Source organism: Psittacula echo (assembly GCF_963264785.1).
Source record: "Psittacula echo genome assembly, chromosome: 11".
NCBI lineage: Eukaryota > Metazoa > Chordata > Aves > Psittaciformes > Psittacidae > Psittacula > Psittacula echo.
Genome location: NC_137746.1, coordinates 13,549,863 through 13,565,638, shown reverse-complemented (window position 1 = coordinate 13,565,638; position 15,776 = coordinate 13,549,863). Strand labels below are relative to the sequence as shown.

The window sequence follows — 15,776 nt, the reverse complement described above, 5'->3', positions numbered from 1 at the left end:
GGTGGGGTGTTCAGCTGCACCCCCTCCCCTGCCTGCCTGGCTTCCCCCTCACTGCAGCCCTTCATCTCTACACAGTGCTCTGTGAGCCCACCCGCCTTGGCTGACCCCAGGTACGGCCTTGCCAGGCATGAGCTACCCCAGCCCTGTGCAGCCACCTCACACCCACAGCCACCACAAGCACCGGGTGGCTGCAGTCACACACCCTGCAACGCCCTGCGTTCTGTGCCACAGGGCCTGTCCCTGGGTACATCTCACACCCTCCATCAGGAAGGGCTGCAGAGGTGCAGGTGAACTGGGGAGGAGCAAGTGTGGAAAAGCAGCAAGGTACAGGGATGAAAGGACGGGCTGGGTGTAGATGACCAGCTCGTCAGTACGTGCGTCCAGCACTGTCCAATCATACTGAGCTCCTCTCAGGCTCTGTCCTGGGTGAGGGCTCCCCACTGTGTGTGCAGGGGGTGCATGCATGGGGGGATCAGCACATGGGCCCCTGTGTCCATGGGGCAGGTGTGCGAGTGCCACTGAAGATGAGGCCAGAGCAGGCAGTGAGGAGGTGATGGGATCTGAGGGGAAGCAGGTAGCAAAGGGCCAGCCCAGAGCACAACAGAACCCATGGGGGTGGTGACAACAGGACCTGCAAACACATGCCCTGCTCCAAGACCCCAAGGAGCTGCTGGCAGGAGACGAGACATCCCTGAAGACTATTTCAGCTCAGGCAGGAACAGGGGAAGGAGGCAGCCGGTCTGGTGCATTGCAAGCACACAGCACAGGGTGGCACTGGCCCTCCATGAGCTCGCTGCTGTGCCGGGCTCTGTCAGGCCGGGTGCAGGGAGGGAATCGGGGCCTGTCACCGCTGAGGCACAGGGAATGACCACACGCATTGGACCTGGAGGTGCCTGCGATGGCTGCTCTGCCCTGCCCTGCCCTACCAGCCACTCCACTTCAGCACACAGCGGCCAGTCTGACCCGGGCCCAGGCTCTGGGTGCCTTAGAGTGAAGCAGGATGCCCCAAACAGCCCTAACCCAAACCTAAGCACCAGGTCCTCTCTCCATCAAATCCCCACAGGCAGAGCAGATGCTGAGGTGGCAGGCAATCACAGAATCTCCCCTCTGGCAGGTTAAAGCCATTCCCCTTGTCCTGTCCCTACAGGCCCTTGTCCAAAGCCCCTCTCCAGGTTTCCTGTAGCCCCTTTAGGCATTGGAGCTGCTCTAAGGTCTCCTGTTACAGAGCCTTCTCTTCTCCAGGCTGAACCAGCCCAGCTCTCAGCCTGTCAATGAAAGCAGGAATGGAGCCCAGGCTTCGCAGTGGTTTTATTGGAGCTGCCACAGGAGCACACGCCGTGGGCAGCAGTGACCAGCGCTTGGGCAGAGCTGCCCAAAACCACCCCGAGGGGGTCACAGGAGGCCAGTGGGAGCCGCAAGGTTACTGTGCCCTTCTTGCCATCAGCATCTCCCGGATGTTATCTTCTGCTTCCTTCACGCTCCGCTCCAGGTACGACTTCTTCTGCTGCAAGGTAGAAAACCCAGAAGAGAGTTAAGGCTCATCCTGGTACTGAATGCACGGACTTGCTGCAGGCAGCCTGCGGAGGGCACGCATGTCCCTGCACGTTTCCCAGAGAGAGGACAGCAGTTATTCATTCCCAGAGGCAGCCTGGAAACGTTAATGTTTAGCCTCTGCAACATTTACACAGCCTTTGAATTTTGTTCCCTCTGAACCCTCCTCGGAACTGCTGGGGCTGTTCCAACAGCAGAGCTGCAAAAAGTGGGATACGTTAACCATGGCAAGGAAGGAAATCGAATCAGATCCTGTAGGCTTGGAGCCTAGAGATGAATTAACATGCTGAGGCCTCCTTATGGATTCAACAGCAAAGTCCTTTTGCACTTGGGTAAAAAAAGGCTCTTTTTTCCCCCCAGCTGGGCCAGTTTTATAAACCCAGTCCCTCCTTTCTATCAGAAATTCCCTGGCATCATCACCAAATACGTGTGTTTCCTTAATCATCTTTAATTAAGAGAGGCTTGGCAGGGAAGCAGCCCGAAGCTGTGCATCCCAAGATAGGAATTCAGCACACAGCGTTTTTTCCTGCTCGTCTGGGTGCTCCCAGGTGACTGGAAAAAGCAGCACTTGGCTCTTTTGACTATTTTCTCTGGGTTTCCAAACAACAGACACAACAGTCTCTGGTGAGGCCAGGCAGGCAGAAGGCGCTGCTGGGGGGCCATGGGCAGCCCTGGCTCTGGGCACCGATCTCCAAATGCATTTGGTTGTGAGCTGGGGGCACCCTTGGGGAAGAGCTGGGCTTGTGGAGAACATGAGGAGAGTTCCACAGTGGGACCCATGAGAGAGCAGAGCAGCACCCATGGGTGCAGGGTGCAGCCTTTATATAAGCACACACTGGCCTCCATGGAGCAGGAGCCTCCTGCTATGGGGCGCGTGGTCACAGGGGCTCAGGAACCAGAGGATACAGCCACTGTGCTGGCGACAGGCAGGAACTGTGAAGTTGACCACAGAATCACAGAATCAGTCAGGTTGGAAAAGACCTTCAGGATCATCAAGTCAAACCATTCCCCAGCACTGCCAAGGTCACCACTAAACCACGTTACTGAGGCCCTCATCTACATGGTTTGTGAACACTTCCAGGGACGGCGACTCCACCACTGCCCTAGGCAGCCTGTTCCAATACTTGATCATCCTCTCTGTGAAGAAATTGCAGCTTGAGGCCATTACCTCTTGTCCTACCAGTTGTTCCTTTGGAAAAGAGATGGGCCACCTGCTCTCTCCATCTTTTCTCCATCCTCCTTTGATGCCCTCTGACAGCCTCCCCCTGACTCTTGCAAGCCCCTTTAGCCCCGAAGGGAAGTTCATTAGCACAGTTCTGCTGCCATCACTCCCCCTCGGCTCCCTTGCAGCAGACCGCAGTGACACATCTGTGCACTCAGCTGAAATGCCCGTGCCATGAGGACATCCCTTCCAGCCCCAATTCTGAATTGCGAAGGGCTTTTATTCAACAGTGAAAGCCGTTAGCAACAACGAGGGCTGTGGGTACGGCAAAGGGCTCCTTGTCCCTCTCACATGGTTCCCAGGCACAAGAGCTGCTTTTCAGGAGCTGCACGGCGAGGAGGCAGCGTGGGTTCCTGCTGCCTGCAACCCGCTGACGCATGAGGGCTACTGCCACTGCCCCAACAGACAGCAAAGGGTTCACAGCCAGGGAACTGAATCCAGGGGCTGTGAGCAGAGACAAGTCCCAGAAAACCCGAGTGGGTCTGAGCTCCCGCTCACTGCACTGACTGCAGAGTGGCATCAACGGAACTGACTTCCAGGCATTCATTTATTACTAAACCATTATTCTTTAGTGCAATGGAACTAGGCTACGAACAGCTCTGCCCTTCTGTCTTCCACACTCCCCCTTGTGCCCGCTAGGCTGCAAGAGACACTTCCAGAGTTTGGAGGCCAGCTGGTGACCATTTGAGCTCCACATTGGCCTGGCGCAGAGCAGGAGTGCTCATGGCTATGAACAGCAATCCACAATACCCCCTCCTGCACAGTACCATGCTCTGCCCTCCCCAGGTGCTTGAGCTTAACAAGCTCATAGCAAAGGGATGTGGTTTAATGCCATTTCTTTACTTAAACATCACCTGCAGCCCCAGGCAGGTGAGGATTCAAGGAATCTGTATATCCCTCAGTCACTCTCCTTGGTCACGTAATTTCTGGGGCAAAAGGATCTGGGCTGGTCCCGATGCCTTTACTCCTCCCTCCCAAAAGTAGCCTCCAGGGAGACTCATCCCTGGGCTCAAGGAGCATCCCATGAAACCCCGCACCCACAGCTGAAGGGATACAGGCTTCCTGAGCAATCCTGCACACCGAGAGCTGGTGGTGCAGAGCCAGCACAGCCACTGGCTCCCACCCAGCAGCCGGAATCATGCAGGAGCAAGGAGCAGACAGCTGCGACATTTTCCAAGATGCGTGGCAGAAGCGAGGTATTCCTGCCCGAGGAGCTGGACCTGGGTTTCTGCTTTGGAAATCCCAGGAGAAAGAGCAGGAGCTTGCGTGCAAACTCCTCCTCATGGTGATTACTGGGGTCTAGACAGGAAGCTCTGTGTCTCCCTGCTGCACCTTCCCAGGGAGCAGCGCTGTGAGCAAGCGGCTGACACATGCTGCCTCCGCACTGCTGGAGGCTGTTCTGGTCCAGCCAGACCTGCCAGGCTGGTGGGATCTATTCCCTGGGAGGAACACCACCAAGACCTCTTCATCCCCACCCCTAAGCTGCCCTGAGCTCACATGCTTTCATTTGCTCTTGATTTGCAGCCCTCGTTAACCTCTACATCCTATGACCCCATTTCTGGGCCAGCCCGTGGCTGCGAGATTTTAGCTCTCCAGAGTCTGGCAAGGCAGGAAGGAGGAAACACAGAGCAGGAGGAAGTGGGTTTGTCAGCTGATGGCTCTGGCTGCAGTGCGGGGCCAGTTCATGGAGTCACAGAATGGTCTAGGTTGGAAGAGACCTTAGGGCTCATCCAGTTCCAACCCCACGGGCAGGGACACCTTCCACTGGAGCAGCTTGCTCCAAGCCCCTGTGTCCAATCTGGCCTTGAGCACCATCAGGGATGGGGCAGCCACAGCTTCTCTGGGCACCCTGTGCCAGCATCTCAGTAGCCTCACAGGGAAGAACTTCTGCCTAAGAGCTCACCTCAATTTCTCCCGGGTCAGGGTAAAGCCATTCCCCTTGTCTTGTCTCTACAGGCCCATGTCCAAAGCCCCTCTGCAGGTTTCTTGTAGCTGCTTTAGGCACTGGGAGCTGCTCTAAGGTCTCCCCAGAGCCTTCTCCAGGCTGACCCAGCCCAGCTCTCTCAGCCTGACTCCACAGCAGAGGTACTACAGCCCTTGGAGGACAGGGACTTGCAAGAGCAGTTCTTCCTCCTGATTGGCAATTGCCATATCTGCTTGCTAGAGATTTATTCTAGAGTGTTCCTGTGCCTTATCTAAGAGGCACAGCTGGCGATCACTGCTCAGTCGGGGCAGTGAATGCACCCACTTCGCCACAGCCTTTGGAGGTTTCAGGAACGCTGCTTTGTTTCCACGACAGCAACCCCCATGCAGGGAGGAATGATCTGAGTTGCCGCTCCCATCTGCACACCTGAAGCCTCTCCACAGCAGAGGCGAGGAAGCAGAGCCAGAGGCTGCATTGAAAGTGGCTGAAAGCATGTCAGAAGGCAGGAGGATTTGCAGTTACACATTTCCAAGGGGGCAGCACGCTGCACACGTACTCTGAAATCAAGCCAGCTGCCCTGCTTCACCACAGGACAAGCTTTTTCACTCTCACTTGCTCCCACCACAGGCCACACTCTGGTCCTCATCCAACACCTGGTTTGTGGTGACAGCCCTCCTGCCCCACTCTGTCTCTGCACAGGAAGGATGGTGTGCCCTGCACTGGGCCACAAGACCAACACACAGCCATGCAACAGGCTAGTGAGGTCTGGGTCACGTGCAGAGAGCTGGTAGGGTGCAAAACTGCAGAAGATGACCCCAAAAAGCCAGTGCAGTCAATGCTTCTCAACCTGTAGTTTTGCAACTCCTTTAAACTACTCCTGCTGCCAACAGCAGTCACCTTCCCTGGCCAGGAATGGCTGCAGTGCTTGGGAGCAAGACAAACCACAGCCTTGATGATCTGTCTGAAAAGTAGCCCAAAAGGAAATGTTCTCACCTCAGTCTGCTTTCTGGAAGTAGGTTTGCCAGGCTAATGACTGCCTGGCACCAAGATGGAGGGTGAGAAGAGGTGGCCAAGAACTCTTCACTGGGCAGCAGAGCCAACCCCACCAGCTGGACCTCCCAGCATCTACCAGGGGCTGTGAAGATGGGCTGCGCCTGAAAGCAAATGGCACCACCAAGCCTGGCTTGTTCCCTCCCAGCTCTCAGGAGCCTTTCCCAATTCCAAGCTTTCCAGCAGCCTTCCTAAATCAGGCGTGTGGTGCAAGGGTCTAACCTGTGTAAGGTTTTAGTACACACAGAGTAAAAGCACCATTTCCCATGTGATCAGAGATGCAGCTAAAAACAGGACTGGCTGCTAAGGCAGCCCCATCCAACAGGCAACCCATGTCCATCTCCCAGGAACCCTTCCCAGGAAGAAAGGTGGCTGCCCGGGCTTGGAGGGCATCACCAGCTCTGTGGCCCTTGGCTCCTGGAAGACCCCACAACTCAGCAGGAATGGCGGCTGCAATGCTCCACTCTCAGGGAGTGCTGGGCAGCTCCAGGCAGTGGCTCTGGGAGGCTGTTGCCAGCCCCAGTTGCCTCTTCGCTTAACCTCTGTACAAAGCTCTTGGAAGCACCAGATTGCCTGGTGCCAGCCAGAGTATGCACAGGGCAGCACCCACCAGCCACCTCTTCCCAGTGAGGTGCAGGAGCAGTGTCCTGGCAAAAAGCAATACCCTAAGCACTCACCCTGCTACCACCCCACTCCATGGCTCCCCGTGCACTTCGCTCCCTGTTCACAGGCCACACTTACTCCCTGACCAGCTCCACACTATTTGTTTTTGGCAGCTGCTGCGGAAATACAAGATTTAATGCAAATACAATTACAGCTCACACCCTGAAGAAGAGAAGGAGCTGTGGTTCATGGAGGTGGCCCATGGCCTTTTGACACGGCGGGAAGTCACCTCCTGCTTGAGCCTCCCACCTAGGCTCATTGCATCACCCTGCTCATGCTTCACTGGAGATGGTGCTGACGCACCCGGACCTTACATTCCTGACCGATTAAAGAGCCAACATCCACAGATTCCACAGCACGAAAAAACTTCATCAGCTCCTCTTGGACAGGCTTTCAATGATCAAAGCACCACACTTGCCCCAGCACTATGATTCAGACAGCTCTGCCTCCAGCCAGCCCTGCGTGTCTGCAGAGCCATGTCCTGAGCTGGCCATTGAGCTCAGTGTCTCACAGCATGCACCCTCAGCTCCAAAAGCCACCACAGCACTTCTGCTCTCAGCAGGAAACTACATGCAACAGCCACGACTCATTCACGCTGCGTTGTGCCTCACGCTCACCAATGAATTTCCTGTTTCAAAGTAAGTGTTTCTCATTCATAGAATCATCGAAAAGCTTGGGTTGGAAAGGACCTTCAACATCTACTGTATTGCTCTTCAAATTTCACTTCTCTCTCTGCTCAGCAAGAGAAAAAGAGCTTCAAGCCCCAACCTGCAAACACAAATGTGCTTAAACCCAAACAAAAATGTTTCCATGGAAATGTAAGGATCTGGTTTTGGGACATGCCTTCTCACTTCAGCCTTTTTTAAGCTGTTTTTCTACCTACTTGTTTTCCATCCAACTTGGCAGGTTTCTCCCCATAGAACACCTCCCTCTTTCCCTCCCCACGGCTCACAGCACACTTGGCTACTAGCTGCCAGATGCGAGCATCCCACTCTTGCACTTAGAAGGCTTCTGTCGAGGAATGCTGCAGAGTCTTCATGCATGATACAGTGCCTCAAACAGGAGCCCCGAGACAAGCCATCTTGTGACACTGTCTCAATAAACCTCCTAGCCAAGAGTTTCTGTAGCTCTCAAAGTTAATTCAGGTCATTGCTGGCATTCCTCAAGGGCTCTGTGTGCACACTGTTTGGGAAAGTGATCAGCAGGGCCTGAGACAGAGGAAGGAGCACACGCTTGTCCAGGGAAGGATCTTCCTCAGGAGGAAAGCAAGCTGTGCTACCTGCATGCTGGGGCCAGGCAGCAGCAGCAGCAGCAGCGTGAGCTGCCCTTGCTCTGGAGGCCACCAACACTGTTCAGGTGGCTGGAATTGCCCAAACCCTCCTTGCCCCAGAGCACAGCACACCCAGGAGTCAGCACACACACACTGTGGGCAAGGCAAATGTCTCAGTCAGCCTGAGCTCATGGAAGATGATGTGCCCTATTTAATAGGATTTCACTTGGATCCCATCAACAGGAAGGAGATGGACCTGCTGAACAGCACCTGGCTGCTTCTGCTTTGGAAGGAACTGAGATAGTGGGCACCAGTGATGGGGTGGGTCTGCAGGCAGCCCTACGCCCTGATGGGTCCACCCAGCACTGGTCCTCACCCAGCACAACACTGTGGCACAAGTACACATTAGAAATTACCACGCTACAGCAACCACCAAATATTTAGATACGCTTCAGGACTTTCCAAGCAGAGTTATTACTCTCAGGAAGTTGCCCAGAGTTTACTCAAGAGTGAGTGAAGTGTAATAGGAAGGGAGCCCAGCTGGTTTCTGATGACAGCTGCTGACAGCAGCACAATGACGCCATTTACTAAGAGGAGAGAGCAGAGATGATTCAGATCCCTGGGTTTTCCCTTAGCCACTATTTCCACAAGGTAACGGGGACCCTCAGTCATTTCAAAACCATCTGGATCTGAGTGGAGGAGATATCAAGCATAAGAGTGCACTTGCCAACTCAACACTTTAGAAGCACATGCCTGAAGAACTGCTAGTGCAAATCCACCTTCATCATGTACCAATCCTACCTACAGCACCACCAACAGGGCTTCCCCCATCATTCCCGTAGTGCTTTGAAACCCTGAGGAATGTGCTCTTGAGAAAGCTAATTTGAAGAAGTGCATGCTGCTTTCCACACCTGGTACCAAGGGAGGTCACCTTCTGGAGAAATAGGGGCAAGGTAAGAGGTAGGAAAACCTGCCTGTGGAGCAACCCTTCTGTCCCTTGCACATACCTGTTGTCTCAGCCCCAGAACTGTATTTTCACTAAAGGCTGAGACAGTTGCTCCCTCCAACTGGGCAATGATGGATTATTCCAGTGAATTCCTGCTCCCTAGCCTGGCATTAACTGCTACAAAAGCAAGCAACTGGGAACCTTTCAATAGGTGGCAGCAGAAATGTATTATCAAGCCAGAGGATTCTTTAGGGACACCCTTCATGGCAAAATCACCCATTTAGAATCACAGAATCAACTAGGTTGGAAAAGACTTTTAAGATCATTAAGTCCAACCTTTATTCCAGCACTGCCCAAGCCACCACTAAACCATGTCACTAAGGACCTCTTCTACACGGTTTTTGAATACTTCCAGGGATGGTGATTCCAGCACTGCCCTGGGCAACCTGTTCCAACACCTGAGCACCCTTTTGGTGAAGAAATTGTTCCTAATATCCAGTCTAATCTTTGTTTCTTGGGAGCACAGACCAGTCACTTCCTGGCTCCATCCGTCAGGCAGTTGTGGAGAGCAGTAAGGTCCTCCCTGAGCCTTCTCCAGAATAAACAACCCTAGGTCTCTCAGCCATTCCTCATCACACTTGTGCTCCAGGCTCTTCACCAGCTCTGTTGCTCTTCACTGATCCCGCTTCAGCACCTCCATATCTCCCTTATAGTGAGGGGCCCAAAACTGGGCAGTTTTCAGTGGTACATTGCTTCACAATAGATACTGCATCCTAACCAGACTTACATCAGCAGCCAGGTCAAACACAGGACATGGGGAGGGGAAACTCACCCAGACTGTCAAAATCCCCACATTTTGGTTTGGTGGAAGTGGCCCTCACCAAACTGCCTCTTGCAAAATGTGTTAAGTTCCCTAATTTGGTGCTTTGGGTTGCATGGTCCTGCAGAGCCAGAACTGCTCACCAGAATACCTCCCAGCAACAGGATTTTTGCACAATCATACCACACCTTATGTCTCTCAGTCCCGGCCAAACAAGGCCATTTAGAAAGAAGAATTACTTCCATAAACCTGAAAGACTCAACAAATCAGCAACAAAAAGATGATCACAGAATGGTTTCAGTTTGAAGGGACCTTACAGCTCATCTAGTCTAACCTCCTGCCATGGGCAGGGACACCTTCCACTAGAGCAGGTTGCTCCAAGCCCCTGTGTCCAACCTGGCCTTTAACACTGCCAGGGATGGGGCAGCCACAGCTTCTCTGGGCACACTGTGCCAGCGCCTCAGCACCCTCACAGGGAAGAGCTTCTGCCTAAGAGCTCATCTCAATCGCTCCTGGGTCAGGATAAAGCCATTCTCCTTGGCCTGTCCCTACAGGCCCTTGTCCAAAGCCCCTCTCCAGGTTTCATGTAGAATGCGATGTGAACTCCCAGCTAAGCAGCATCGCAACCTAGCCCAGACTCCCTTGGCTGCCTCACAGGCAGGATGCAGCCGTGTCCCGGATAGCAATACACTTCCAGCGCAATGAGCAGGGTGACCCCAGCAGCAGGGCCAGCAGGAAGCCCTAACAGCCTGCACATACCTGGAGCAAGGTGTGGCTGTGTAAAGCTGACTCAGGGCTGGGTCAGGTCTCCTGCACGCAGGAGCACGCTTTCCAAATAATCGTTTCCTGTTCTCCCCAGGCTAGATGGAGCAGATGGGGCAGGATGGAGGTTTATTGGGCAAAGATAATCCCCCTCCCCGGAGCTGCTCAGCATAAAGGACAGCAAGGACCAAGTGCATGGGCCTGGGTGACTAAGGCGAGGACAGCGGCACTGGTTCTGTGACTAACTATTACTCATGCAAGGAGGAATTTGGAGAGGGATCCGCATCCAGCTCAGCTCATTGCTTTGAATACTTCTGCAGCTATAAGCACAAAGGAGAGCTTTGACAATGAATCAGACCCTGGTTTAAAATGACAAAGATAGACTTATCTACCAACTTTGCGTTAAAATGATTTCAGTGTAATTATAAAAGCAGCTTAATGCTAATCAGAGGAAACAAGCAACGCTTTCAAACCCAGATGACTAAATGTAGGCTCCTGGACGGACAAAACCATTTAGGCACAGCAGCAGAAGTGGGTTTTTATTTGTTGTCATGATGTATTTCACTTTCCCCTGGAATCCAAAGGAATGTGAGCACACTGACAAAGTTTGTCTTAAAAGCTTTCTCCATTAGATTCTTTTTTAATTTCTTTTTAATCAGAACAACCTCTCCCCAAAAATAAATCCTAAAGTGAGTTTCTCGGGTAACATTTATTTTGAAAGCACCTCTATAACTGGCTTCTGAAGGACTTAAAAGGAAGCAATCAACACCCACATTAATTATCCTCCTGGTTTTAAAATCCACAATTATCCATCTAAAAATAAAGGTAGGAACAGAGAAAATAAAAGAGTAATCAAATTCCAGTTCTCCCTTCATGAAGCCTTTGCTCTCTCAGCTAGTTTGTGTGCTTACTTTGCAGTCTGCAGTGCAGGGAAGACTAACAACGAATTACTAATTAAGCAGTCGCTTGCAAAAAGCTGGGAGTTTGAGACCTTGTGACTGATTGTTTTCATAAAGCCAGCCCAGGTCTAAACCAGCGGAAGATCCTTTTGGAGAGCTGGGAATTGCCTCTTAAACGTGATGATTTCTTCTTTCTGTGCCTCTAAGATCACAACATCATGTTTTGCAACCAGTGACTTGTGCGCTATTTAACACAGGGCAAGCTTCTTACGCAATGTGCAAAGCAGAATGTACTCTTATTTGATCTTTATCTAACTAACCTACCGTAGGAATTGGAATCAGGATTTAAAAAGATATACCTCCTTCCTCATGATTATTGAAGAGCATTTGTTTCGTTTTAAAGCTGCAAGATGCTGGCTGCACACAACCAGCCTGCATTTGTCTGGGATGAAAGATGATGTGATTCAGATAGAAGAGAAACAGCATAAACAAATATAAAGTTAAGACTGTTGAGAACACAATCCTTTTGCTATCCTCACTTTTGACAAATGACAATCAGACAGACTGTGAGGCTTTAAACATAAAGAAATAAGTGAAGTCAGTGAGTCATCACAGCCTTGGAAGCAAGGAATAAGGCCTGTTATTCATGCTACCATCAGCAGTCAGTTTACAGGATAGAAAGAAGTGGAACAGCATTAGTTATGCCCCAATTCCTCCAGTATTTACCTTAAATTTGTCTGGCCCCAGTCCAGTGTCAGAGGGCTTCTCCACAAATAATGATCTTGTCCTGACAGTGTTGGCTCTGTACCCACCATACTCTCAACCTTCTCACCACTTCATTATTTTCAAGCCTATTTTTCTCATTGCTCAGAGGATTTTCCATTTCAAATATCAGGACTGAGAATGCAGATTCTCCTCCCTGTAACACAGCCAGACCTATAGGAAAAAAACCACAGCTTTAGAGCTACTCCCTTCTTCAAAACAAGCACCTCAGTGAAGGACAGAGCAGCGCTGACAGCCTTGCCCATGCCAAGGATCTGCCATGGCTCTGGATGATCCCAGCTGACAGCAAGCTTAGGCAGGCAGCTGGACCACCCATGTCCTCAAAAGCAAACTAAGCCTCGGGCTTTGCAGCCTGAAAAGCAGGAGCAAGCCCGCAGTGAAGGCAGACACTTGGGCCTGGACGAGTCAAGATGAAACATTCCCCAAGAACATCACCAAGTCTGAACGTCCATGCCCAGAAGGAACTGTCCATATACCTGCAGCTGCCTCAGGCACCCAAAGTCACACAAGATGAAGCATGGCTCAGAGGGAGCCTGAGGAGGCTCTGCACCTCACTGTCACCCAATTAATCTCCATGATTTGTGGAGCTTCCATAGCTTCCTCCTAAAAGGTCCGTGTAAGCCCAAATATTAATCCTACCTACTAAGTTCACTTGCATACTGCATTGTCCCCACATCAGGGGTGCAGCCTTCCTGTACAGCAAGCAGAGGGAGATACCACCTCTAGGAATGAGTGACTCTCTGGAAGCATCATTGTCTCCCTCTTAATGCAGAGAACATCTGGACTCCTGACTTGTTAAAGAAACCTGACAGTGAAAGAATCTCCAAGGTGGGATTCAGGGCCAAGAGGAGAAAGAGATATCACCACTTTAAATTCCCAAACATCAGATACCGTAAATCTGGGAGGGAGGAAGAGGAAACAAATAGAAAAACAAAAACCACACAAAAAACCCAACCAAACACAAAAGCCATACCAAGACCAAACCCAAAGCTACAACACACCACCTTGCAGGACAAGCAAATTAGAAAACAAAAATCAATCTACTTCCCAGCAATGCCCCAAATCCGCACACAATCTGTGCCAGGAGTTTGGTACATGTTGCAGATCATGACTGCAGCCAAGCACCAGCATAGGTCTGGCTTGGTTCCTGTACAAGTGACAGAAGCACACTAACCTTTCTTAGAGCAGATCAGGCCATAAAGCCAAGAGGGCTGAACCCAAGCTATGGACTGACCTCCTCCATGCACACACTTAGAAACAAGGGGCAGCTTCTGTGACACCATGTGTTTAAGATCATGTCCTCAGTACGTGCATGTATGCCAGCAGTGGAATGAGAGAACAGCACACTCACCCAAAGTAAAACCTGCTCCAGGCTAAAGCACAGAGGGCTATTCTTGAGGCTTCCCCCCTCCAAAGCAAACAGGAGCATTCCTTATTTTCCCCTGTTTATTTAAAAAGCCCATCACACATTCCTGGGCACTGGCCTATCCTGAGTAAACCATGGGATGAGAGCTTCTACACTGTAAATCCCAGACGAAAATTGGTCTAACTAGGAACTGCCAAACAATTGCTACCTTCTGCTGGTTGCCGAGTGGCCTGCAAAGTGCACCACAAATCTCAAGAGACTTGTTTTCACATGGTTAAGGCACCCTCAGAATCAGCCTCCATGCATGGTTTCAGTGTAAAAACCAGAGAGCACGGCAGGGGCACAGGGCCACGCCAAGTTGGTCCATCCATACCTGCCCAGAGAACATCAACTCCCATGCGCCAGCACTCCTCTCCAGCCACACCTCTCCTGCTTAAAACTGTTCCCTCAGGGTATGAAAACACTGTACTGCCAACCCAACCAGAAACGCCCTGGTAGACTCATCGAGAAGGGGGCACCACCATTATGCCTCGGGGCTCCAGCAAAGCTCCTAGAGAAAGAAGATTAGAGAAATGGAAGCCACAGCATGAGTATGTTTGACTCCGGGCAGCACCAGGGAAGAGGTTTGTTGCTACCTTTGATGTCTGCTCACTGTAATGCAATCACTTTTTAACTTTACCAGAAAGAAGATGTGCAACACCGTCCAAGCCTCTGAACATGAAGCACAGCAGTACTTGAGAGCAGAGTGTTCATTTCTCTACCATAAACAAGAGCAAAGAAGTTTACTGTGTAGGATAGGACAATTGGACATAGCAGTTTAGGGATCACATGAAGACTTTATGAATTTGAAATCAAGCACTTAGGTACAGCTTTCCCAATTGCATTTTCTACTCCAGGCGGAGAAGAAAACAACCAACCCTTTATCTCTGCAGCAGTAAACTTCCAGTCTCCCATGCTCATGTGAAAGAACTGCCTGGGAAACAAGCACACAACAATATTGCAGTCAGATCTTAAAACCGAACTCCAATTCAATCTGAAAGCTGCAGGTTGCTTTTGCCCTTTTCACGAAGGAGCTAAATTGAGTGGCACAGAGCAGACAGAGCTGCCCAGCAGAGCCTCCCCCTTATTTGTTATTTTTAGCAATTCAGTCTGACAACGCCTGACAACTAAACATGCTGAATATAGCAGGAGAGAAGGGGACTATCAGATAGTATCAGAGAAAACACACAGCGACAATCACTTTCTCCACCCCTAGTAAAGAATCAGTTTTCCATGTCTTTATAACATCATAGAGCTTGTTCTTTTTAAAATGCCACATTTAAAAACAGAATCCATCGAGCCCTACAATGGAAACGGATAACATTTCCTGAAACAAAGCATTGTTCCACCCCTCACATATCATGTTTCCTTAAAAACAAGGGAAGAAAAACATTACTTGGTTTTTCTCCTAATACTGCACAAACATTGCCGAGCTAAAAAGAGTCTGTGCTCATCCCTTTAGAATGCTTTCAAAATAGCTTTAACGCATACCCCTTGCACCGTGAAGCACAACAAGAATTTGATAGTATCAGGACTGGAAAAATTGGATTGCTGCTGCTAAGCAGGATGCTTCCCATGCCAGTGAGTGAGTGAGCCTGTGCACCAGCCTCTGTGAGAGTCAAGCCTCACTGGCACAGCCTTTATGCAGGCATGTGTATTTTGCCAGTAAGCCTGGGTTATCTATTTGGATTCCAAAGGATTATATAGTAGTTGTGAAATTAAGAATGCTACATATGCACATATATATATATACACACACACTCACATATACACATATTCTTTCATTCCTTAGCTTTAACAAGAAGGGTAAAGCTACCTTGCTTCTTCTGCAGAGTGACTGACATTTGCCCTCTCATACACATTGATACCCCTTTGGTATCTTCAGAATACAGTTCCTCTCACTAAGTACATCCGATGTATATTGCAGTCAAAGCTTATTTTCCCAGCCCTGTACAAAGACAGGTCTAGCTCTCCACTGCAGCTTTGCCATGTGATGAACAGCAGGCAAGTACCACATCAACTTTGTAATGCTGCCTTGAAAAAGGAATGCATCACTTCAGAAGTGGAGGAACCCAAGATAGGGGAGTAAAGAAAAGGGAATAACTGTAATCATGAATTGCAGTTCCTCTAAGAAATAAGAGGATGAAGGAGAAAAGTTTTCAAACCAAATGCAAAACCCCTCATTGCTTTCACAGTTCACTCTGAGAGCTGTGATGTCAGGAAACACAGCTCACACAGAATCACAGAATGGCTTGGGTTGGAAGGGACCTTAAAGCTCATTCAGTTCCAATCCCCTGCAATGGGCAGCGACACCTTCTACTAGAGTAGCTTGCTCGAAGCTCTGTCCAACCTGGCCTTGAACACTGACAGGCATGGGGAGTTCACAACTTCCTTGGGCAACCTGTTCCAGTGCCTCACCACCCTCACAGGAACAAACTTCTTCCTTACATCTAACCTGAACTTCCCCTGTTTCAGTTTGAA

At 50.6% G+C, this 15,776-nt stretch overlaps 1 protein-coding gene across 3 annotated transcripts in view; it reads right to left on the bottom strand.

The window, feature by feature from the left end:
• Positions 1-1,295: 1,295 nt before the first annotated feature.
• The window catches only part of PFDN1 (prefoldin subunit 1), a 31,768-nt gene continuing 17,287 nt past the window's right edge, over positions 1,296-15,776 (bottom strand). For 2 of the 3 annotated variants that reach the window (XM_080627515.1, XM_080627514.1), the window contains exon 4: positions 1,296-1,504. In XM_080627515.1, coding sequence (XP_080483641.1) covers positions 1,421-1,504 — 84 coding nt within the window. In that variant the 3' untranslated portion in view covers positions 1,296-1,420. Of the gene's footprint in view, positions 1,505-11,833; positions 12,044-15,776 lie in introns of all 3 variants that reach the window. The other variant, XR_013957841.1, reaches the window with a different exon arrangement.